The sequence below is a fragment of the Giraffa tippelskirchi genome, chromosome 3 (genome assembly GCF_054371585.1).
Source record: "Giraffa tippelskirchi isolate mGirTip1 chromosome 3, T2T-mGirTip1v1.2.pri, whole genome shotgun sequence".
In the NCBI taxonomy this organism is placed as follows: domain Eukaryota; kingdom Metazoa; phylum Chordata; class Mammalia; order Artiodactyla; family Giraffidae; genus Giraffa; species Giraffa tippelskirchi.
Window position 1 is genome coordinate 103,331,046 of NC_137277.1, and position 26,573 is coordinate 103,357,618.

The window sequence follows — 26,573 nt, forward strand, 5'->3', positions numbered from 1 at the left end:
TTAGTTTCAGGTGTATAGCACAGTGATATGTGTGTGTGTATGTGTGTATTCTTTCGCATTATAGGTTATGACCTATTGAGTATTATTCCCTGGATTATACAGTAGGTCTGTGTTGCTTATCTCTTTTGTATATAGTAGTGTATATGTTAACCCAGACTCCTAATTTATCCCTCCCCACCCCATCTCTTTCGCCTTTGTTAACTACAAGTTTGTTTTCTATGTCTGTGAGTCTGTTTTTGTTTTGGTCATTTGTATCATGTTTTAAATTCCACATATAAGTGATTATATGTTAATTGTTTGCCTGGCTTCCTTTGTGGCTCAGCTGGGAAGAATCCACCTGCAATGCAGGAGACCTGGATTCGATTCCTGGGTTGGGAAGATCCCCCGGAGGAAGGAAAGGCTACCCACTCCGGTATTCTGGCCTGGAGAATTCCATGGACTGTGTATAGTCCATGGATCACAAAGAGTCAGACAGGACTGAGGGACTTGCACTTTTGTCTGACTTACTTCACTTAGTATGATGATCTCTAGGTCCATCCATGTTGCTGCAAATGACATTATTTTATTCTTTTTTATGGCTGAGTAATATTCCTCTGTATATATTCACATACTGCATCCTCTTTATCCATTCCTCTGTCAATGGACATTTAGGCTGCTTCCAAGTCTTGGCTGTTGCAAATAGTGCTGCAGTGAACATTGGGGTACATGTATCTTTTCCAACTAGAGTTTTCATCTTTTCTGGATATGTGTCCAGGAGTGGGACTGCTGGATCATGTGATAGCTCTACTTTTAGGTTTTAAAGGAACTTCCATACTGTTCTCCATAGTGGCAGTATCCATTTACATTCCTATCAACAGTGTTTGAGGGTTCCTTTTTCTCCACCCTCTCTCCAGCACTTACTTTTCAAAAACTTTTCAAGTTTTTGATGATGGCCATTCTGACTAGCGTAAGGTGATAGATACCTCATTGTAGTTTTGATTTGCATTTGTCTCATGATTATGTTGAGCATCTTTTCATGTGCTCTTTGGCCATGTGAATGTCTTCTTTGGAGAAATGTCTATTTAGATCTTCTGCCCATTTTTTGATTGGATTGTTTTTTTGATATTGAGCTATAAGAACTGTTTACATATTTTAGAAATTAATCTCTTGTTAGTCTCATCGTATACAAATATTTTCTCCCATTCTGTAGGTTGTCTTTTTGTTTTATGATTTCCTTTGATGTGCAAAAGTGTTTAACTGGGTCCCATTTGTTTGTGGATTCGAAAAGATATTGCTGTGATTTATGTACTCCGCCTACGTTTTCCTCTAGAGTTTTATAGTACCCAGTTTTACATTTCGGTGTTTAATCCATTTTAAGTTTAATTTTGTGTGTGGTGTTAGACAGTGTTACCTATACCTTATTATTTGTTGGCATTTGTTTTCCTGCACTGTATTTGCCTTAGAAAGCTTATACAACAGGCTCAATAAAGTTTGTAAACTATATGGAGTGCCATAAAGGGCAGTCCTTGTTCCCACTACCATATAACCAATTCCCTAAGTCTAGAGACAATGATTTTTTCATCAATTTCCTTTCCATAACACAAGTACATCACATATATGTATGTGTTTAGTTGCCAAATCGTGTCCAACTCTGCGTGACCCCATGGACTTCACATCACATACATTTTCCTGTATATCACATATATTTTATTAAGTATTGTCAGTGGATTTCTGAAGGTTGTAGAATTAACTCTAGAGATTTCTGTAAAGGCAGAGTCTGTGTTTATGTTTCTCACGTGGTTTTGGCAGGGCTTGACTATAATTCTTCTCAAAATATCTAAGAAATGTCAAGGCAGATGGTAGATTCATTGTTAGCTAATTGAAACTGATATTATAATAATGTCTATTATTTTGTTCCTAGTGTGAACTATTATAACATTGATTATTAAAGTTTCATGAGGGTTATTAAGTACATAATTATAAAAGTTTTATTCTGTTATGATAAGCATGTTTCAGGATTCTGTGGGTATTTATTTGTTCTTTGCAAAGAGGGAGTGTGAGGAGGAAGTTCATTTCAAGGTCTTTTCATTTCCCAAAGCAACGTGATGAAATCTAAGGAAGTCAGCTCTACAGATCACTTACAAACTGAGTCCTAGTCTGTAAGTTGGGAGAAGGCAATGGCACCCCACTCCAGTACTCTTGCCTGGAAAATCCCATGGACGGAGGAGCCTGGCTGGCTGCAGTCCATGGGGTCACTGAGTCGGACTCGACTGAGCAACTCCACTTTCACTTTTCACTTTCATATCCTGGAGAAGGCAATGGCAACCCACTCCAGTACTTTTGCCTGGAAAATCCCAGGGACGGGGGAGCCTGGTGGGCTGCCGTCTGTGGGGTCGCACAGAGTCGGACACGACTGACGCGACTTAGCAGCAGCAGCAGTCTGTAAGTTGACTAAGTTAGTCTTGAAATGGTTACCTCTACAGAACTGCTACTCAGGGCTTCTAGGAAAGTCACAAGTACTGATAAGAGGAAGATGCAAAGTCAGTGATGGAACCCAAGTACCCTCTTAAATAAGCCAACATCTTAAAAGGAAAATTTTCAAAAAGGTTATACATTCTGTTAACAATATAAAAACTTGGGACATATATACAGTTCATTTACTTGAACAATATAAATTATATTATAGATTTTATGTATTAAATTCAGAAAAAAATTTCCTATCTTTGAAGTGTCATGTATATGTGTATACTTTTTAATGTTTATCCTTTTCATGGGAAAATGAGTAAAAGAAGAAATGAAAAACACATGAGAAGTATTTGTATCTTTCCCAAATATGATTAGTATTTTTACTATAGTTACAAACATATTTAATTAAATAAATGAGTCTGGTAGTAGACATTTCTAGAGTGTAATTTCTAGAGAAATATCTTTTGCCCACTACAGGATTATTTCAATGTGAAGGATAATTTTCCACTTTGAAGCTGCTTTATTTTAGTTGTATACAGATGGTAATGTAAATGGAAACACCAAAGCATCCATATTCACCATGAATTTTGCATAATGAGCATAATCACAGCCTGAGGAACAATTCTCCTCGGGTCTCTCATGATAGTTTGGAAATTTTATTGAAAGTTCTAGAGAGAAATCTGCAAAACACTCTTTGTTCCTTGATTCTAATTTTGATTCATTTTGGTCAATTAATAGATATGTAATTTACATTACAATTAAGAAATATATCTGTAGAATACTATCTGACCCTGCATGATAAATTATCTTTCTTTGGACTTTGCAATTGAAAAAATAATTAACTTATGCATGTACACGCCACTGCAATTGCTGGCAAACACTGCAAGTTAGAAACAGCAAGGAATGATTCTCCCTTACAGGTTTCAGAAAGAATATGCCCCTTCTGGCACCTTGATTTCAGATTTCCAGGCTTGAACATTGTGAATCAGTGAATTTTTGTTCTGTAAGCCATCTAGTTTGTGATGGTTTGCTATAGCAGTTTGAGGAAACTGATACACTTCCTTTTATTCTTAATGCTGGGGGAAGTCTTTAAAAGTAATGGGATTAGTTTTCCAAATTGTCATTGCAAATTTTGGATAGGAAAGTTAGATTTTAGGTTTCAAATCTATTGTATCTTGATGTCTAGGCTTAAAATTGTAAGATCCAGTTATACTTTCAAAAAGTATGAGAGCATTTTCATAATCATTTTTCTACTTAAATATTATCTTTGTAAAGTGGTTCTTTACTGTGACTAGATGATTTTCTTGCTTTTATGTATATTTTATTGAGGTTAGATTGATTTCTGTCTTTGAATTGATGCACTCAAATGAGTTTAGAAATAACTCCGAACATATAAAAGATGATAGCAAAGTCCATTCTCTGTTCCTTTTAATCTTAATATTTTTCCAGAAAAGGTAAACTTTTCCATTATATCACACATGCATGCAGTTTGTTCTGGATTGTTCTTTTTGGAAAGTATGATCAAAGGCATTTTATGATTCTTCAAATATCTAAAATTATAACAACATTTAAACATTTTTTTAAGGATTGTGTAAGAACTGCCTAAAATAGTCTGCAGTAAATTAGTTTTAGTTCACGCAATGGAAAGAATGTCTATATATATATATATAAATTTTTTAAATTGTATCTTGCCTAAAACCCTAATGTTGTATAGCTACTTCTTTAAAACTACTCATTTCCTTATCCCTTTGAAAGACTGCAAATAGCATATGCAGCCTTTCACAGAACCTTGTGGAGCAGCAGTCCAAGTTGCAAACCAAGGACACTAGGTTCTGTGTTACTGGGACCTGGGCCACTTCTTCGGCAGGAGGTTTGGGGACTAAACGCCCTCTGCTGGCTCTATCTTGACATATGGTTTCTTTCCCTTAGTCTTTAGATAAAGAAACATTTGGCCAAAAAATATGTTTATCAAAAGGCTCACATGTGTATTTGATTCAGATTTATTAAATATACTGGTTGTGATTTCCCTAGATTTAGTTTTGAATTTATAAAATACTCTTCCTGATGAGTTCCTCAGGACAACATTTACTATAAACGTTCACAGTTTAAAGAGACTCTGTCACACTATGCTAACTGCTTCACTTTCTATATGAAGAAACTGAGGTCCAATAAGGAGCTTCCCTGATAGCTCAGCTGGTAAAGAATCCGTCTGCGATGAAGGAGATCATGGCTCGATTCCTGGGTTGGGAAGATCACCTGGAGAAGGCATAGGCTACCCACTCCAGTATTCTTGGGCTTCCCTGGTGGCTCAGTCAGTAAAGAATCTGCCTGCAATGCAGGAGACCTAAGTTTGACCCCTGGATTGGGAAGATCCCCTGGAAGAGGTCATGGCAACCGACTCCAGTATTCTTGCCTGGAGAATCTCCATGGACAGAGGAGCCTGATGGGCTACAGTCCATGGGGTCACAAAGAGTTGAACACAACTGAGTGACTGAACACATACACACACAGGAAGTCAGTAAAGTTACAGGGTTTGCACAATTTGCTAAAGCTTCTTAGTGACAGAGGTCTCTCTGGACTCCAAGCTTATTGCTGCTATTCTTTCACTTGACTATACTGCCCTTTACATACCAATTTTAGGGCTTTGGGGCCTCTGGGAATCTATTTAGGTATTTGAAATACAGAAGATTTGAGGAATCTGTTAACAGCCATCCAGAAGGGCAAATTATAGAAAAGTAAAGATAGTTCCCACCCACCCCCCCATTCTGTAAAAATGTATCCCGGGAAATAACAAAAGAAAATTGTTTAGCAATAAAACTTCAACACTTAGCAATGTGTGTATGTTTAAGATATTTTGATGTGATCCATTTTAAAGTCTTGATTGAATTTGCTACATTATTGGTTCGGTTGTTTTATGGTTTGTTTTTGTTTGTTTTTTGGCTGTGAGGCATATGGGATCTTAGCTTCCCAACCAGGATCGAGTCACATCCCTTGCAGTGTAAGGCAAAGCACTGGACTACCTGGGAAGTCCCTAGCAGTGTGGTTTATTTTTTAACATGTTCTCTCTTACTGTAAGTCTCATCTTCCTGATACTAGCATGGAAAATGCATAGGTGGAATTGAATTTATCAATGGAGATGCCAAGCAGAGACTTTTGCTTTCAGATGAAAGATTTTTCTGTCTTAAATTCAAATTCTATTTATACCCTGTTAGCCCAGTGATTTGTATAGAGGAGGTTAAGGAGATGTAGGTAGCTTCTAACTGTGTACTCTTATCTTACATGCCTACATGATATCTACAGTCTTTGACAGTTTTAATGCTCTAAAAGACTATTGTTAAAAACATGAGGTGGGTGTGTATCTAAAGTTCAGCATTACCAGTCTCTCCTCAATATCACTTCTGAAGGCTTAACTCTTTCCCCTTTGACTTCAGTATAACTGTATATAACAATTTGATAGTTGCTTATTTATGCTCAGCAAGTCACCTCATTCTTCCATTCCTGACCTGGTATGTGCTGATTGTATTGTTAGACTACCCATTCCACTTTTCCAGGAAAAGACCACCTCCTTAAAATCTTAGTACATTCTTCACTTTCTTAATGTAGGAGGACAGTATAACACCATGGGCTTTGGAAAATGACAAAGACCTGAGTTTGACCTTCCTCCATATTCTTCAAGAAAATTAGACATACCAAGGGAACATTTCATGCAAAGATGGACACAATAAAGGACAGAGATGGTATGAACCGAACTGAAGCAGAAGTGGCAAGAATAGAAAGAAGAACTATACAAAAAATATCTTAATGACCCAGATAACCAGTATGGTGTGGTCACTCACCTAGAGCTAGACATCCAGGAATGCAAAGTCAAGTGGGCCTTAGAAAGCATTACTACAAACAAAGATAGTAAAGGTGAGGGAATTCCAGCTGAGCTATTTCAAACCCTAAAAGATGATGCTATTAAAGTGCTGCACTCAAATGTACCAACAAATCTGGAAAACTCAGCAGTGGCCACAGGACTAGAAAAGGTCAGTTTTCATTCCAATGCAAAGAAGGGCAATGCCAAAGAATGTTCAAACTACCACACAGTTGTACTCATTTCACATGCCAGAAAGATAATGCTCAAAATCCTTCAAGTTACACATCAACAGTACGTGAACTGAAAACTTGCAGATTTATAAGATGGATTTAGAAAAGGCAGAGGAACCAGAGATCAAATTGCCAACATCCGTTGGATCATAGAAAAAGCAAGAGAATTCCAGAAAAATACCTACATCTGTTTCACTGACTACACTATCGACTTTGACTGTGGATCACAACAAACTGTGGAGAATTCTTAAAGAGATGGGAATACCAGACCACCTTAGCTGCCTCCTGAGAAACTTGTATGCTGGTCAAGCAACAACATTTAGAACCGGACATGGAACAACAGACTGGTTCCAAATTGAGAAAAGAGTACATCAATGCTGTATATTGTCAATTGGCTTATTTAACTTACAGGCAGTGTACATCATGCAAAATGCTGGGCTGGATGAATCACAAGCTGGATTCAAGATTGCTGGGAGAAATATCAATAACCTCAAATATGCTGATGATACCACCCTTATGGCAGAGTGAAGAGGAACTTTTCACATCAAGTGAAAGATCTCTTGATGAAGGTGAAAGAGGAAAGTGATAAATCTGGCTCAAAACTCAACATTTAAAAAACTAAGATCATGGCATCTGGTCCCATCACTTTGTGGCAAATAGATGAGGAAAAAAATGGAAACAGTGGCAGACTTTATTTTCTTGGGTTCCAAAATCACTGTGGATGGTGACTGCAGCCATGAAATTAAAAGATGCTTGCTCCTTGGAAGAAAAACTATGACAAACCTAGACAGCATATTAAAAAGCAGAAACATTGTTGCTTTGCTGACAAAGGTCCATATAGGCAAAGCTATGGTCTTTCCAGTAGTCATGGATGTGAGAGTTGGACCATAAAGAAAGCTAAGCACTGAAGAATTGACGCTTTTGAATTGTGGTGTTGGAGAAGACTCTCGGGAGTCCCTTGGACTGCAAGATCAAATCAGTCAGTCCTAAGGAAATCAACCCTGAATATTCATTGGAAGGACTGATGCTGAAGCTCCAACACTTTGGCCACCTGATGTGCAGAACTGACTCATTAGCAAAGACCCTGATGCTGGGAAAGATGGAAGGCAGGAAGAGAAGGGGACGACAGAGTACAAGATGGTTGGATGGCATCATCAACTAAAAGGACGTAGTTTTACGCAAACTCCGGTATGTGGTGAATAACAGGGAAGCTTGGTGTTCTGCAGACCATGGGGTAGCAAAGAGTTGGACAGGACTGAGCAGCTGAACAACAACAACAAAGAATTACTGTGAAACTTTGACAAAATCTTAGCTTCCTTATCTGGAAAAAGGGATAAAAAAGGGATATTTCTTGGGCTTTTTCAGAGGTTGAGTGAAGTAATTCATCTAAACTCTAAATACAGTACTAAACCCAAGTGATAGCTCAGTATTAGTTTTTATCTGTGCAAAATCCAGGCATATTATCTACATTTGATTACATTTGTCTCATCTTTATTTTTCAAACCTTGCTTTCCCAATAGTAATACTAGAGATATATTTTGAATACCTGTGGAAACAATTCTAAGAAAAGAGTATCTGTCCAGTAATTACTTGCTGAATAAATGAAAGCAATTTGTCTTTAGAGTTCTCTAGTCCACTCTATGGAAAACAGAGCAAGAGATTAAGGTAATATAATAAACAGAATGCACTAATACAATAAGAAAATGTGACTGATGTTTCTGTTTTCTTTCCACTTCATTGTTTCCTGGTGTTAAAGTTTATGTATGTTTAGTACTTTACTCTGCCTTGAAGGGTTTTAAAGGACATCTACAATCAGGATTCTATACTCAGATATTATCCAAATGTTTACTCATATTCTATTATTGTAATATTGAATATAAATTGCAAATTTAAGCCTAACAGAAATCCTTCCAAAAGATACTTCAATAGATGATACTTGAAGTGCAGATACTGTTTTCTAGGCACTGGCAACCCACTCCAGTACTCTTGCCTGGAAAATCCCATGGACGGAGGAGCCTGGTAGGCTGCGGTCCACGGGGTCGCTAAGAGTTGGACACGACTGAGCGACTTCACTTTCACTTTTCACTTTCATGCATTGGAGAAGGAATTGGCAACCCACTCCAGTGTTCTTGCCTGGAGAATCCCAGGGACGGGGGAGCCTGGTGGGCTGCCATCTGTGGGGTCGCACAGAGTCTGACACAACTGAAGCGACTTAGCAGCAGCATGGTAGACTCTTGTCCCATGGTGTACATGCCCTGTATAACACCCTTTCCTTAAATGTCAGTGAGACTGTGATTATGATAGGAAAGTCACTTCATATTACATAAGACTTTGTCTTTGCAGCCTGACAAAGATGACATATCAGAACTCTAACTTCAAGGAACTGAAATCCGCCAATTACCAGGAATCTTGGAAGAGGAACTGGAGCCTCCAGTAAGATCCCTGCTCTGGCCAGCACCTTCAGTTCAGTCCTTTGAGACCCTCATCAGAGAACCCAGCCATGCTGCACCTGAATTTCTGTCCTATGGCACTGTGAGGTAATACTTTTATGTTGTTGTAACCCACTTAATATGTAGTAATTTGTTATGCAACAATAGAATATGAAGAGAGTGACCATCAGGGTAAAGGAGATACATGAAAAAACTAAATTACTATCACCATGCGGAACGCTTTTCTCCTGTGCTATGTCCGTATTATTTATTCATTCAGTAATTCATCCATCTATTTATTCAGCTAATACTTTTGAGAATGTTAAAGGTTTCAGGCTTTCTCCGAATCATACAGGCCCTTCATGAAACTTTGAATTTGATATACAGACATACAGGTGAGAGCCAAGATTTCTTTAAGAGTTTTCTCCACTGTTCCTACCTACTTGAACTCTATTCTTGGTGTTCTCATTGTATTTTCTGTAACAAATTAGCTGTCTCTTGATGATACTCTTTCCTATGTTCTTCCCCATTGAATTATTCCTTAATTTTTTTTTTTCCCCTGAAGAACTAGCTTTCATGTATATAAATCGCAAAGTAAGTAAAGTGAATTCTTGGATGGGATATTCATCAGTTATGGGTAGTTTAATACATACTTTGCCTTTCTGAGGGCTTCCCTGATAGCTCAGATGGTAAAAGAATCCACCCGCAATGCAGGAGACCCCAGTTTAATTCCTGGGTTGAGAAGATCCGTTGGAGAAGGGATAGGCTACCCACTCCAGTATTCTTGGGCTTCCCTTGTGGCTCAGTGGGTAAAGAATCTGCCTGCAATGTGGGAGACCTGAGTTCGATCCCTGGGTTGGAAAGATCCACTGGAGAAGGGAAAGACTTCCCACTCTGGTATTCTGGCCTAGAAAATTCCATGGACTGTTTAGTCCATGGGGTTGCAAAGAGTTGGACACAACTGAGCGACTTTCACTTCACTTTGCCTTTATGACTTTATCACTAGTTGGAACGGTGGAGCATCAAGATAGCTAGTCTTTCAGGTTCGTATTCATTTATGCCTGTGAATGTAAATAAACGTGGCAGCAATAATATGTCATTCACATGACACACACACACACATATATATAGAGAGAGATTATATATTCATTTTAGTATTTGTTTTATTAGCCCCAAATTAATGATAAGGGATTTTGTGATATCATCTATGAATACATTTTTACTGATATTTTATATAATTTCAAGGCCTTTTCACATACATTGTATTATTTAGATACTTCCTATAACTCTGGTATGTGGCATATAATTAGAGAAAAATTATTAAGCATATTAAAACATCTCAAAAGGCAAATTATAATGTCCTTAAGATAGCACAAAGATAATTTTATTGTATATCTGCTATAACTGCTTCTTACTGCACAGGTAAAACTATCTTTAGTTTAAATTAGACATAATTAAAAAGAAAAAATTCCCCTCCATATTATTACCAGAACATTTGCACTGAATCAAATAATACTGAATTTTTCTAGGTGGTTTTAAGCTTAAAGAAATCCTACTTATGACAGTTCATCATTGCTACCAACTAAGATCAGTTTGGCTAAACTAAGATGTAGTTTGGCTTTCTCCAGAAGCTGATGTTGAACAAGGATTCTAGTGCAAGTAATTTATTATGTAGATGATCCCAAGAAATATCAGTTGGAATGCAGGGAAGGCAAAGCAGCCAATAAAGGGTACATTACAAATTATTGCTATAGGTAGCTGGAACTTAATCCTGTTGGGAAACTCAGGCAACCAGATAAAACAAGCCTCAGATTCAGTTCCCTGGAAGAGTGAAGAAGCTGAGATAATTATACCACCTGCCCTCCGCTTTTGCCTGAGGTGTACTTCCAGGGAGTAGAGTTGATTAATTCCCTAGGTGTGACAAAGTGGGCAGAGCAGCCTCTGGCAGAGAAAACTATCAGGCAGGGGGACAGATTCGGGCCTTTTGAATGTCAGCCTAGAAGCAGGTGGAAGGAGGGAAAGCAGACATTTCAGGATAACGTGCCATGTATGTGGCAAGATAGCAGTCATTTTAAATATTAGTATATTAAGTATGATATGGGCTTCTACCTAGCGCACTGGGAAAGAATCTGCCTTCCAGTGCAGAAGACGCAGACTCGATCCCTGGTCAGGAAGATCCCGTGGAGTAGGAAATGGCCACCCACTCCAGTATTCTTGCCTGGAAAATTCCATGGACGGAGGAGCCTGGTGGGCTACAGTCCACGGGATAGCAAAGAGTCTGACACGACTGAGCAACTAAGCGTAAAGACACATAAATATGATATAGCAGATATTATAAATTATACATTTCTATAATAATTTTTCAGGGTTAGTATTATAATTTCACTTTTTCAAATAAGGAATATGAGGTTTGAAAAGGTTATCCAAATTCCAAGTCATTCATTTTGCAAGTGGGAGAGCATGTCTTTGAACTGTGGTCTATCAGACCTCACATACCCCATGTTCTTTCCACATAGCTAACATTTTGCTTCTGGGATATTTTAAAAATTAAACTCCAAACTTTATTCAGCTTTCACAGAATTTTCCTTAAAGTTACCATATGATGCTATGCTCATTTTTCCAGCACCCAATCCAGGATACCACATTACATGTTGTCATCATATCTCCTTAGCCAGCTCTGACGGCTGCTGAGACTTTAACCTATTTGATGACTGACAGTTATGAGGAGCACTAGTTAGGTATTTTGTGGAGTCCACCTCAGTTCAGTTTGGTCTAATGTTCACCTCATGATTAGATTGGGGTTATAGATTTTTTGGGGAAGATCACAAGTGAAATGCCATTCTCCTCAGATCTTATCAAGCGTTCTTGGTATTAACATGACTCACAGCACAGAACCTTGATTACTAACCCAAGGTAGCATATGCAGGTTTCTGCACTGGAAATTCAGCACCAACCCCTTCCGTACTCTACTCTTTAAAAGCAAGACATTAAGCACAACTTGCACACAACTAGGGAGGAGAGATAAATCCCATATTCTGGAGCAGGGATTGTCTACACAAACTATTTGGAACTCTTTATAGGAGATCTTAGAGATCAATATTAACAAGTCTCTAAAAACCTCAGTCTAAAATCACGGCCATGTCTTTAAATTAGATTTATATGTAATGCATTAAGATTCTCATAGTAAAAAATGTATCCAGCTTATGGGCTACTTGTTTCACTCACTGAATGAACAGAAGATCTCTGTAGTGGCAAACTGTAATGTGATAATTTCCACCAGTTAGAAATGGCACTTGGTCTCATCAGCATGTAAGATGTGAATTGAACATTGGTCCTTGCGACATCCAGATACCACTTTGATCCTTCTTTGGTGTTACAACAGCCAGGCAATGCACCTCTGAATTGGCAGGCTGCTGTGTTTTTGGAGAAGGCAGGGGGAAGTGTCTCTCAAACAATTTCTGCATATCTCAGCCAGATAAACACATTTTACTTCTTTTAAATAATAATTAAAAAAAAAACACCTCAAAATCTATTTAGAAAGTTAGCAACTAGAGAGAGAGAGAGAGAGTAGAAATATATCTGGTAGGTTTTCATTAGAAGACTAGGATTCTTTACTAGAAATTGGAATAGACTCTAGGTTGTTTCCATGGTAACCTACCAAAGCCTTTTTTCCTTTAATGAAAAGGTACCATTTCTCTGCATACCACATATAGCTTCCTGCTCAGTATTGGATCAAGTCCTTTTACAACATAATAAAATAAATGAACTGACAAAAAGTTCTACAGTGTGGCCCTGCTTGTGATGAAATTATTCTTGGTACTAAATAACAAGAAAAAAAAGCCCTTTTCATTTTGGCCACATTCACCATGCCATTTTTAATAACAAAGGTGCACGTGCAAGTATTTCATGAGGTTGTATTAGAAATAGGTTACAAGCTATCCTTTGGCAACCTTTGCAGTTTGAAGGACTTTTTGTCCCCTCAAGTCGAAATTTCCTTGCTTGACATTTACATTCTCTTACGACCTTAGCTCTACTACTTATAAAACTTAATTTTCCACTCTGCCTTGTCCAGGCCTTCGACTCCATTAAGGCCAGTATCCTTGCTGTCCTTGCACACACTCCATTCTCTGTGCTCCCTGACAGCTTTGTGAAGCCTTTTAGACTCACCCATGTTCTTATCAGATCTTTTTTTCTCTGAATGCTTTCTGTATAACAGTACAAATCTTCTTTGTTTCAAGAATCATTTTTTTATATTCCCTTTGGTATTGAGGGTTGGGATTGTGTGCCTATTTACTTATTTATATTTAATCTCATTGAAAAGTGGAAGTAGATTTAAACAGAATTTTACATACATATATACACACACATATATTAATATATATAGAGAGATAAGAGACAGTCCACCTACATAAAAATATAAATATAATTAAAAAATACAGATATCACATTTTTCTTAAAAAGTTTAAACTCTAGCTTCTGCTTTGAGAGTACAGGTGGCACTGCCGAACAGAGAACGATTATTACCTAGTTATATATTGGACAGCTATTGTTATGAAGCCTTGATGTAGTCACATTATTTTCCGTTGATTCTCAAACATTTTCTTGTAAATCAGATTAACCAAAGAAACCAAATGCAGTATAACTACATAGTATTTTAATTGGTGTAATTGTTATCTCTTTAACAGTTTATTTTTCTCTTTTATTAGACTGCATTCCTCAGGTTTTACTACTATGAAAAAGTAGTAAAAAATCTGAAAAAATTTCAGATGCTTTTAACAATGAAAGTTTATTTCCTGCTCAAGTTCCATCCTGCATGTGTGCATGCTAAATTGCTTCAGTCATGTCTGACTGCATGCAACCCTATGGACTGTAGCCTGCCAGTCTCTTCTGTCCATGGAATTCTCCATGCAAGAATACTGGAGTGGGTTGCCATGTTCTCCTCCAGGGGATATTCCCAACCCAAGGATTGAACCGAGGTCTCAAATCTCCTGCATTGGCAGGCAGGTTCTTTACCACTAGCACCACCTGGGAATCCTCATGAAGAGCTTAAATAATACTAATAACTAAACCAGCTTGTACTGATGATATATACTTCAATTTCGTGTAAGATGCAGTTAATCCTAGAAAAATGAAGAAAAAAATTATTTCATGCAAAGGAGAAATATTGGTATACTTCCATAGATGTAAAAAAAATAGTTTCTAAAGATGAGATTAGATTGTTAACTAGGAGAAATATTTAATAAAAATTAGAAATATTTGTTCTTCATAATTTATAGAGAAAAGTGATGACAATTCCATGATATCTCAGATGTAATTGCTTTTTATTTGAAACAAAGAATATATATTGGGACCATTATATTATTGAGGCCAATAATTAATGCCATTAAAATGTGGAAGATATTTTGTTGCTATCCTGTCACTATTGTTATATATGCATTTCTAACAACAAGGGAAAATATATATGGGATACATAGTTAATCATGAACAAATGAAATATTTAAAACATTTTCTTTTCAGCCCTATAAGTTTATAAGCTTGCATTTGATTAACCTCTTTGAGTTGTATGCAATAAAACCTTACATATGATGACTTCTTTTAAAAATTCATGAATATTAAGCAAAGAATGCCTTTAAATATTGGTGAGTATTAAGCAAAGAACCGTGAACTTCCAGATGTTCAAGCTGGTTTTAGAAAAGGCAGAGGAACCAGAGATCAAATTGCCAACATCCGCTGGATCATCAAAAAAGAAAGAGAGTTCCAGAAAAACATTTATTTTTGCTTTATTGAATATGCCAAAGCCTTTGACTATGGGGATCTCAATAAACTGTGGAAAATTCTGAAAGAGATGGGAATACCAGACCACCTGACCTGCCTCTTCAGAAACCTGTATGCAGGTCAGGAAGCAACAGTTAGAACTGGACATGGAACAACAGACTGGTTCCAAATAAGAAAAGGAGTATGTCAAGGCTGTATATTGTCACCCTGCTTATTTAACTTATATGCAGAGTACATCATGAGAAACGCTGGGCTGGGAGAAGCACAAGCTGGAATCAAGGTTGCCGGGAGAAATATCAATAACCTCAGATATGCAGATGACACCATCCTTATGGCAGAAAGTGAAGAAGAACTAAAGAGCCTCTTGATGAAAGTGAGAGAGGAGAGTGAAAAAGTTGGCTTAAAGCTCAACATTCAGAAAACTAAGATCATGGCATCCGGTCGCATCACTTCATGGCAAATAGATGGGGAAACAGTGTCAGAGTTTATTTTTCTGGGCTCCAAAATCACTGCAGATGGTGATTGCAGCCATGAAATTAAAAAACTCTTACTCCTTGGAAGGAAAGTTATGACCAACCTAGATAGCATATTGAAAGGCAGAGACATTACTTTACCAACAAAGGTCCATCTAGTAAAGGCTATGGTTTTTCCAGTAGTCATGTATGGATGTGAGAGTTGGACTGTGAAGAAAGCTGAGCACAGAAGTATTGATGGTTTTGAACTGTGGTGTTGGAGAAGACTCTTGAGAGTCCCTTGGACTGCAAGGATATCCATCCAGTCCATCCTAGGGGAGATCAGTCCTGGGTGTTCATTGGAAGGACTGATGTTGAAGCTGAAACTCCAATACTTTGGCCACCTGATGCAAAGAACTGACTCATTTGAAAAGACCCTGATGCTGGAAAGATTGAAGGCAGGAGGAGAAGGGGATGACAGAGGATGAGATGGCTGGATGGCATCACCCACTCGATGGACATGAGTTTGGGTAAACTCCGGGAGTTGGTGATGGACACGGAGGCCTGGCGTGCTGCGGTTCATGGGGTCGCAAAGAGTCAAACATGACTGAGCGACTGAACTGAACTGAAGTAAAGAATGCCTTAAAAATCTTGGTGCTATTATACTTGATAATATATTACTGGATATTTTATTTCACTTGCACATTTGTCGACTTTTTTCCCTTTTCCTAAACTTTGTCTTCCTTGCATTGATTAGTCAGATATTTGAACATAAATTTCTCATCCAGTTTTATGTCATCTAAGCTTGTATTATCTTTTCTTTCCCCAGAAAAAATGTTTTCGTATTTGATAGAAGAAAAAAATAACCCTGGAAATACCCTTACCCATTACTTTGTTCCAATACTGTAAGATTTGATTAACTAGGATATAATTGGAAAATACAGTAAGATAAAGAATATCTTAGGTATAAGAAAGCAAATAATCTTGAGTATATGTTCTTCTGGTGAATATGAAACTGGCCAACACTGTTAATTTAGAAACTACAGACATTATTTACCTTACTTAGAAACTAATAAAGTGGCCTTTTCTACTAGAGTAAGCCATGATAAAATTATTTTATCTATTACAAATTGCTTCAAATGGTAATTTAAAATAATTACTTTTATCTTAAGTAAAATGTAGGCATGTACACTCTTTGAGGGAGAAGAGGGGATCATTTAAAGGACCTTAATATTCTTCATATATATAGTAGATTCATGCATTTAATCCATTACATTTTTTAGTAAATAAACTAAAATTTCAATGACTTGTGCAAGGAAGCTCACGTTAATGATTAAGACAAGGGTGTTAAGTCAAGAATTAGGCATAAGACAGGATAAAAAACATTTGAAGAGAAAATAGAGAAAGGGATGAGGTTCAGAAGATTGGAAAAAAGTACAGAGGAGAAAGGTTCTGCTGGAACTAAATTGTTTAAAGGAGATAAACCTATCTTGTGAAGTTAGCAGAAAGTCTGTAGTCCATCTCTAAGTAACAGGAGCTTCAGAAGAAATGCATAGTGGACTGATGTAGCAGACTGATACTGCTAGTAGCAAAATATTTTTTTTTTTCAGTAGGTTTTTTCAACTAAAACCTTTCAGTATACCCTTGTCAGTAAGAAAAGTTGTACTGGTGGTATGCCATAAGAGAAGTATATATGTATGTGTGTATTTTTTTTGTATGTGTGTATTTTGTACGACTATAGTAGTATTAAACTTTTTACTTTATGAAAATGTGTGATAGTTCACTTTTTAAAGGATGCTTTTCAAAATATTCTGTAAATGTCATTAATAAAATATAGAAATTTATGTGAATTCTCCCAAAGATCTTAAAGCATTTTAATATTTAAAATTTATAGAAATTTAATTTTAAGCACCTTAAAGCATAAGCTGATATGATACACTTTAATTGATTAATAGATTATTTCTTTGTCCTTCTGTGTGCACAGACATACTTTGACACCCAGCGTCATTTCCATATATGCCTTCCTAAAGACAGTTGTCTGCTCCAAGTTTAGTCCAGTGTCTCTCCAGAATCAGGGTAGACATTTTTATCATCTCAACACCAGAAATAATTGAACCTTTTGGATGCTGATCTATTTTTATATTATTGACCCAATGACTCATATAACCAGTGTTGTGCTTACAGCTAGAAGGCTTGGAGCCAAAGTTGTTGCTTAGTTAAAGGAATGAAGAATTTCAGGTATTAATTTTAAACATATTACAGTAAGACAGTAAAAGTTCTTTCTACATTGACTTGTATTGTCAATTTTTAGATAGCTTTTAAAAAAGTGTCATATGTGATAGATGTTATTAACTATCATTAAGTAGAAATACATAAAATTAGACTGTACAACATTTATAAGAAAAGCTTTATCTAAGAAATAGATAATATTAGTGCTCATTTTTTTGAGAATATTAAGAAAACAATCTCATAATCTTTGAGTAACTCCTACCAGGGAAAGAAGAGAATTGAACACAACAGATTTGACATTTATTTCTATGCCAGGAAACACTCTGGATAGGCAAAACTAGGTAAAATAAGATCATCAGTTTAAGTTCCTCCAAGTTTTAATCAACTCCAAATTTAATAGATGTTTCTTTAATATTAATACAAAAATAAGTATAATTTTTTGGATTAAGAAAATGTTACTTTTTGATTGCTCAGTTCTTGAATTGAGGTTTAAAAAAACAGTTTTAAGACTTACGCAGAAACTATTAATGGAAAAGGATATAATTCAATATTTATGTATTCACTTTTTTATATTTGAAATATTTTATTAATATAGAGCTATGGATAATTTTATTTATTACTACAATTGCACTAAAATAGATACAAACTCAAGTTAAAAGGGAATATCCAAAACCAAACATTGTATAATTAAAATATTCAAAAAGTGTAATTTAGAGCCATTCTTTGTACCTACCACTTGATTTCTTGAAGCAGCAATATAGAATAATATATGTTTACAAGTTTGAGGAAGGTTTCTTATCTTAAATCTCTTCTCTGAAGGAATGGATTGCTTAAGAACACTGAGCTTGAGAGTTCTTGAAGTTTTGTTTGTGAGGACCTACGTTATTTTCCTGTGGCTGCTGAGACAAATTACCACAAACTTGATGACTTAAAGCAATGGTGATTTATTCCCTCACAGTTCTGGATGTCAGGCATTTGAAATCAGTTTTACTAGGTTGTGATTACAGTACCAGCAAGGCAGTGCTTCCTCTGGAGGCGCGAGGGGAGCATCTATACTTTGCCTCTTGTAGTTTCTGGCCACAGCCTAGCTTTTCTTGGCTTGTGGCTACATCACTCCTATCTCTGCCTCTTTGGTCACATTTCCTTCTCCTCAACTGTGTGTGAAATTCCCCTTTGCTTTCCTCTCATATGGATACATGCGGTTGCACTGAGTGCCAACCACATAATTGAGACAGTCTCCCTATATCATGATCCTTAACTTAATCACATCTGCAGGGTCCTTTCTGCCATATAACATTCACAGTTTCCAAGGCTTAGGATGTGGATACCTTTGGAAGTCATTTTTTCAGCCTACTACAGCCTCAGATCTAGGCATTTTCGTAAGAGCAGTTTTATCTTCCAGGAAGACTTTCCTTTATGTGGTTCTCCCAAATTTTGAAGTTCTTTCTATGTTAATAGCAGGTCTTTGAGTAACTTTTAAATTTTTGTATGAATTTGTTTACCCATCATCCTTTCAGTAAGCACTTATTACTATAGAAGGATTAAGAAAAGGAAATTAACTAATACTTGCTTCAAGAAGAATTTACCATCCCTGGTGCCTCAGAGGGTAAAGCGTCTGCCTGCAATGTGGGAGACCTGGGTTCGATCCCTGGGTCGGGAAGATCCCCTGGAGAAGGAAATGGCAACCCACTCCAGTACTCTTGCCTGGAAAATCCCATGGACGGAGAAGCCTGGTGGGCTACAGTCCATGGGGTTGCAAAGAGTCGGACATGACTGAGCAACTTCACTTCGCTTTGGAGATAAGAACAAACATACATAATTGAATGGAAATATAAGAGTTAAAAGTAAGAGAAACATTGAGATATGATATATGAATAATTAAAATTGAGAAAAAATTTAAAATATTGTGAGTTCAGAAAAAGGAAATACAGTGTGTGTTGAAAATCAGAAAAAATAAATTACTACATGGAGGATGGTGAAGTGGAACTAGATGAATGATATAAACTATGAAATTATGTTAACTAGAACTTATGTAGTTAGAAAAAATGGAGAAAGGTGATGTCAGGTGGGTAAAAGAAAAGGCAAAGATACGATTTTTAAAAATGGATAAGGGTAACAATTTTTAAATTGTCTGTTCTGGCTATACTCAGTAGAGATGATAAAGTTGAGAATATGTATGGGTGAGCAACAGGAGATAAAAATTTCAAAGGTAAGGGATCAGACTATAGAGCTTTGACTGGTAAAGAATGTTAATTTTATCTTGTAATAACTGGGAATATTAAAGATTTTTGTTCTTCCACTTGGCAATGATATTTCTAAAGGAGTCTCACTTCATTAGCGAATGAGATGGAGTAAATATGAGAAAAAGCTGGAGCTTTGCTAAAACTATTGTAATAAACCAAATATGAGGCAATGCTGCTGCTGCTGCTGCTGCTGCTAAGTCGCTTCAGTCGTGTCTGACTCTGTGTGACCCCATAGACGTCAGCCCATCAGTCTCCGCTGTCCCTGGGATTCTCCAGGCAAGAATACTGGAGTGGGTTGCCATTTCCTTCTCCAGTGCATGAAAGGGAAAAGTGAAAGTGAAGTCGCTCAGTCATGTCCGACTCTTAGCGACCCCATGGACTGTAGCCTACCAGGCTTCTCTGTCCATGGGATTTTCCAGGCAAGAGTACTGGAGTGGGGTGCCATTGCCTTCTCCAATAAAGGCCCAGATTTGGAAAGTAGAATTATTAATAAAAGAATAGGTAAGAAGGACAAGTAGAGAGAATTCATAAGGCTTAGTGCTTAGTTTGAGAAGAGCAAGATATGAAAAGAGAGAAATGAAGAAAAAGTAAAAGATAGATGAATACAAAGGCTGAAGAAAAAGGGCTTTAGATGAAAGGTGAATTAATCATAGACATACTGAGTTTGAGATAACAGTTGGTCATTTAAGTAGAAATGTACATTAGTCAGTTTTAAGCAGTGGGTGTAAGCTCAGGAATTGGTATGACTTTGGAGCTTCCATAAATGTAAATCTAAGAAGATTAACTTCCTGGGAAAACAGAATGAAAAGAATCAAAAATAACCAGAGTAGCACAGAAATAATGGTCTCACTGACTTGTATATGTATCCCAAAGTTGTTTTTTTTTCTGATACCAGACTGATCCCATGATAGCAGGCCCTGCTGAGACTCACTTGGAAGGAAACTAACTCTTGTACTGATAGGCTTGATGAACAGTGGAGATACTGCATGACCCGCTGAAAAACGAGGTCAGTGTGAGATGTTTGTATATATTTTCTCCTACTAACATCATATACTAACCTCATCTAAAGTCTGTTACAGACTGGCACAACCACGTTTGTTGAATGAGTGATTGAGCCAATTTGCCATTCCACCCTCAGTATATTTTAGTCCCCTGATAGGAGACAGCCTACCAGACACAAGACAAGTTCTCCCAGCCAAGCATTAATGAGATTGAAAGGCTCTTGGAATAATCCCTATTTCTACAGAAATTATAATAACTCTGCTCTCTTCTGGCTCACATGTGTCCAACTCATTTAAACATTTAATGGCCATTGTGGGATTTAAAATCCCTGGTGAGTTTTAATTCTAGTATTTAGGTTGCTAAAAGGGGACCAAATTATTATAGAAATGGCTTATAAGTAATTATAAGATGTAAACTTTACTTATAAAAACCTAATATTTAAAATGAATACATATCTCTTGAATGACTATATCCATTACAATCCATGAGTACATTAGAAAGCATTACTAAAATAAGTTTCTCTAGGAGAGGGTCTGTAATAAGGAGAGAATGTATTTGTTTACTATCAAGATTTGTAATGCACCTGTCATAATGTTGGATTCTTCTTAAGTATAAATAACAGCATTTTAGAGGAAGGAAGAGGAGACATTTGTATGAAGGTATGGATAATACCTAATGATGTCTTTATCTTGGCAGACAATGTGGTTTTAATAAATGGCTAGCATAAGCATCTCTAGACTTGCTACCTTGAAAAATGACTGTGAATCAAATACTGCAATAAATTACACAGACTGTTTCCATGTGCTTTCTAGCTTTCTCCAAATGAGTGGCTCCAGGGAGAAAGGGAAACATTATAAATGCATTTGCTAAAATGTGAGTGTTTTTCCATCACTTTATGTTCTTTGTCTTTAAAAGGAATAAGTACAGTGTTTACAAAGGCTGCTTTTCTCCCTATCTTTGATTAAAGATATATTTTCAAAAATTTTATATTGATATTTTAACAAAGTAAAATAGCTATTTTATAAATATTATATTAATCTACTTTGACCCACCTATATAAATTTATATAAATTTTACTTAAAATTGTCACTAAAAATTAGTTTCAATCTGAGTAGATCTAGTGTATATCCAGTGAGGCTAAGACCTATTTACTATTGGCTCCTGTAAGATGATCTTAAATATCATGTAAAAGCACCTCATTAGAAAAGCATGGTATTTTCACATCAAAAAGAGAAAACATAAAGGCAAATATTGATTGAGATAAACTATTTAGAAGTCTGTATATGAAAACATATGTGAACAAACTGTCAAGTCAGAAATATTTATTTAATGTGTATAACAGAAGATAATAAAATGTGTTTATAAGTAGTGAAAAGAACAAACAACCATCTCAAACTCCAATGAAAACATAAGCAAAGGCATGGTTATGAAATTCATAAAGTACTAATGCTAACTTTAAAAATGCTTACATGCATTGATTATGTTAGATATATGATTTAAAGTAAGATAAAATGTTTCTCCCATACTAAACTGGCAAAGATGAAAAACAGGAAAAATACAACACTCGGTTAGAGTTGGCCACTGTGATCACAGTGCTGGGAGAGTGTGGTTAGGAATCAGTGCAGATGCAGTGAGTATAAAACTGGTGGAGTCAGCCAGATTTTGGTTCAAACTGGCTTTACCACCTCAATCATATTATTAATCTCAAGGTTTCCATTAACTCGTGAGAAGTTTAAAAATTAGAATAACACTAGGTACTTCATAGATTGTTGTAAAAATCAAAAAGAATAATGCATGTTAAATATCTATCACAGTGCCTCTTCCTATTTTAGCTGTTTGTCCTATTAAATTGGTAAAATATTAAAGAGGACAATTTGTCACTATATATTAAAAGCCTTATAATGATGTATAACTTTTGACCTAGCAAACTTCTAGACATTTCTAAAGAAGTAAATATAGATGGAAGCTCACCAGGTTTTAGCTACAAGAGTACTGATGAGCCTAGACTATAACAGTGAAAAGTTATAAATAACATTTGTGCCTTAAACAGTAAAGGTTTGATTAAATCTAAATTATAGTTTATCCATTAAAATGTGCCCCGTTTAGTTTAAGAAGTTGTTAGCCAATAGGTAGCAGAAAAGAAGCTAAGTTATTTGGCTTTTAAACAGTGAGTATGTCTTAAGCTTACGAATGGAGCCATATTTGGCCAGTAGGGCAATTAGAACAGTGCAGAGACATGAGAATACACAGAGCATGCAGGGAATAAAGACTTATCAAACATGTCTAGAGCACAACATCAAGGGACACTGCTGAAAAGCCATATGGGGATGAAATTATGAGGGGCTTTGAATGGCATAACTAGGGAATTTGTACTTTATTTTTGGACAGTGAAGAGTTGCTGGAGCATTTAATCTGATTTAATTCTAATGTAACATGTATGGGATGTATTTATGGACTTCCCTATGATATATGGAAATAACGAGTTGTTTCTTTTAACCACACAGGTGAAAGAAGATGTAGGCCAGGACAAAGACAGAGATCCTGGTTTTAAAAGGACTTACAGGTAGGAGTCAAGGGGTATTATTTTCATAGATATAGGGGCTTTGGGGACTGATGAAATTTCAGGAGTGTCTATGTCAGATTTTGATTTTGTATGGTTATGTGAAAGGAAAGAAAATGAGTACAGTTTGGAAAGCTTCGATTTTGAGATGCCTGTAAAGAATTCCAGTTATTAATTAGCAACAGATCCAGAGCTCAGGAGAGAGGCTGAGGATGAAGATATAAATCTGAGTCATCAATAACATGAAACTACTTCTGGGAATCCACGTCATCTTTTCAAAAGCATAAAGAAGATAATCCCATAACTTCTAGTAACACATTTTCTACCAGTAAATTGTATTCTTTCTTTCACTTGCAAAATGTTATGTTCAAGTTTTAATCATATTCTTATTTATTTTCATTCTTTTGAAAGTAATGATCATTTTGATATGGTTTGCAAATGTAAAGAACACATTTCAAGAACAGACAGGAATTAACAGAGTATCAAATTTTGTTATTAGAGCTAGAAGACCTGGAGTACTAAAGTTTTAAAGAAAGCACCTCAAGATGATCAAGTGTTGATTTTAATAATAATTCTTCACTTGCTACCCTGTTTCACAGTATTCCTGATACAAAAACATCCATGCATTCTTTCATCTATTTACTTGACTAATTTTTATTAGGTGCCTACAATATCCCAAGCACTGTGCCCAGTGCTAGGAATGACGAGAAAAAGAGTATGCTGGATACTTCCAAGAACTACTGAAAAGTAAGTTTCTTCGTGATATCTCCAAACTTAACAAAAACCAAACTACCAAAACATCCATGCAAGGAGAAATGGTGAAAGGTATAACTGTCCTGAAATATCAAGTGCCTTGTTTTAGAAAAGTAAATGAGCAAAAAAAAAACCTAAAAAAAGAAAAAACATTTGTTTTGACTTTTATGTAAAAAGCAGGAGAAAGAAATTTGAATATGGGGTTGGGGCTACTTTTAAAAATTCAAAGCTAAGTAACCATAAAAATAAATGCTGTTTCCATGGTAACACAAAAGAATAGCAATAAAAACAGGGAGGTAGCTCTGAGAATAAAATCCTGAGATCTGTTCTTTTTAAAAGTCAGTCAAAATTTTAAATCATGCTAGTATTAATACTGCTAGAAATATTGAATTCCATAAAAAAGATACCAGAATAGCATTTATGTGATGCTTTGATATTTTTCATAATATTTATTTGTTAGAATAACAGGAGGGGCAGTTCTTTTTATTGACCTTAACAATACCACAAAGTGTCTTGTGCTTTTAACTTACCTCTGGCATTAGGCACGGAATAAATATTTTTTACTTTTAGAAGTAAAGACTGAGATAATGGAGAACACAAATGGAAATAATAAAGAGAATAATTAATAGCAGTGGAGCAAAATATGCTATCTAGTATATGCTATGCTAGTTATTTGTTTTATAAAGTTTACTAATCTTTAGAGAAAAAATTGAGGGAAAATTTTTATGCATTTTATAGATAAAACACTGAAGCTCAAAAATATTAAGTAACTTACAAGTTATGCAATTTATTAGATCAGAATAGGGTTATAAAATGATGTTCTTTTATTTCAGCAGTTAAGTTTCTCCATTTTTATTTGTTTAATTATGACAGTTATATATATGTATGTATATACACACACAAGAAATTGTGGGGTAAAAAGAAAAATTTCCTATTCCAGCTTAATCCTCTCTCCAGTGGTAATTTATATTCCAAAAAGATATCTATATATTTCTAATAAGTTGCATAGCATTTATATATGGCTATTACAGATAATATTAATATATAGAGCAAAATGTTCACAGACATTGTCCATAAACGAGGTCATTCAAATTCAAAGTAAGTTGTACTCTGTGTTATTTTTCCCTCTTTTCAGTTTTTTTTTTTTTTTTTTTGCTTTTTTAAACTGCTTTATTTACTTCACAATATATAATAAGCATCTTGCCATGCAATAGGTAAAATTATTCTGTTAACAAAATTTTACAGACTGGGTCAAAACATTCAACTAGAAGCTGGTAATATGAGACCCACCAGAAATGAGTGGCATCAAAAGGTTTATGACAAAGGTACATCATGAACATGTAAGTTTAGGAAGCAAGTGTGCCTCCCTATTTAACATCAGGATTTAAGGCATAAGGCAAAACTCATCATGATGTTCATGGTGAGGGGGGTCAGTGCTAACTGCCCGAAAACTGTGACTCAACTGCTTTTCCCTCAGCTTTTGCATGAGTTGTCTCATCTCTTCCCCAATCCTTTCTATATTCTCTTCTCTCATCCTCGCCTGTGGCTCTCCGAGCCTCTGGGTCATGTCCCATCTATAATGTAGAATGGGCTGCCTAACACGGAACCGTCTGCGATTTCCCCTAGGTACACAATATTCACCAGCTCCCAAAGACAGGGCCAAAGGCTCTCTTTTATTAGCATCTTGCTCTTTTTCATCCTTTTTTTCATTTTCTTCATTGGCATTTTCCATGTTGAGATTTTTCAGCACTTGCTCCTCTTTGGGCATCATTGCTCCTGGGCCTATCCTTGCTTTCTCCTCCTCCTCCCGATTCCTGCTGCAAAGTGAGTTGCTGCAACACTTGACACGTAGACCCGCAGACCTGCTCCGCTTGCCGCGGGCCGATGCCAGCCCGCTGAGCTCAGGGCAGCGGGGAGCTGATAACAAGATAGGAGTGACGCCTGCACCTAAGGCTGCATCGCTCTGCAGCTTGCGGTCACGTCCCTCTTTTCAGTTTTTGATGACAATACATTTAGACCTCTCAGTCATTTTGGTGGCTAATTAGTAATCTCTACTATGGATACACTATGATTTATTTAAACATTCTCCTCTTGGTAAATATTTGTTTCCATTATTTGTGTTATGACAAAATGGGCTTCAGTAAGCATTCTCATATTTTTAGACATGAAGAAGTATTCATATAGATGAAAAATATTGGTTTTAAAGTTTATCTTGTCATTAACTAGATAATATAGAGACATTAGAAAATGTATAGTTATGGGTTTTTTTTACTTTTTATTTGTCCCCTTTATTTATGAATCCCTGAGATTAGTATCGGAGAAGGCAATGGCACCCCACTCCAGAATTCTTGCCTGGAGAATCCCAGGGACGGGGGAGCCTGGTGGGCTGCCGTCTATGGGGTCGCACAGAGTTGCACATGACTGAAGCAACTTAGCAGCAGCAGCAGCAGCAGAGATTAGTATCTTTCTATAATCTTGGTTACTACGACGATGACAACATTTTTGGCAATGCCTATATAGTACTAGAGTATAAATTCATTATTCTGACCATGAATTCTTTCATCTATTTACTTGACTAGTATTTATTAAGTGCATTAAG

General features: G+C 36.3%; 2 protein-coding genes across 20 annotated transcripts in view; both read right to left on the reverse strand.

Annotated features, from left to right (window-relative positions):
- GALNT13 (polypeptide N-acetylgalactosaminyltransferase 13) overlaps positions 1-26,573 on the reverse strand; it is a 556,330-nt gene that overhangs the window by 15,263 nt on the left and 514,494 nt on the right. The gene's annotated exons all lie outside the window — the stretch shown is intronic.
- On the reverse strand, positions 25,103-25,946 carry LOC145541383 (protein BEX2). Its single transcript, XM_081577717.1, has one exon. The coding sequence runs from the start codon at positions 25,743-25,745 to the stop codon at positions 25,359-25,361; it is 387 nt and encodes a 128-aa protein (XP_081433843.1). The 5' UTR covers positions 25,746-25,946; the 3' UTR covers positions 25,103-25,358.

What these genes read in the sequence shown, in the direction of transcription:
- LOC145541383 (XM_081577717.1), bottom strand. Translation starts at nt 25,745, where the DNA reads ATGATGCCCAAAGAGGAGCAAGTGCTGAAAAATCTCAACATGGAAAAT.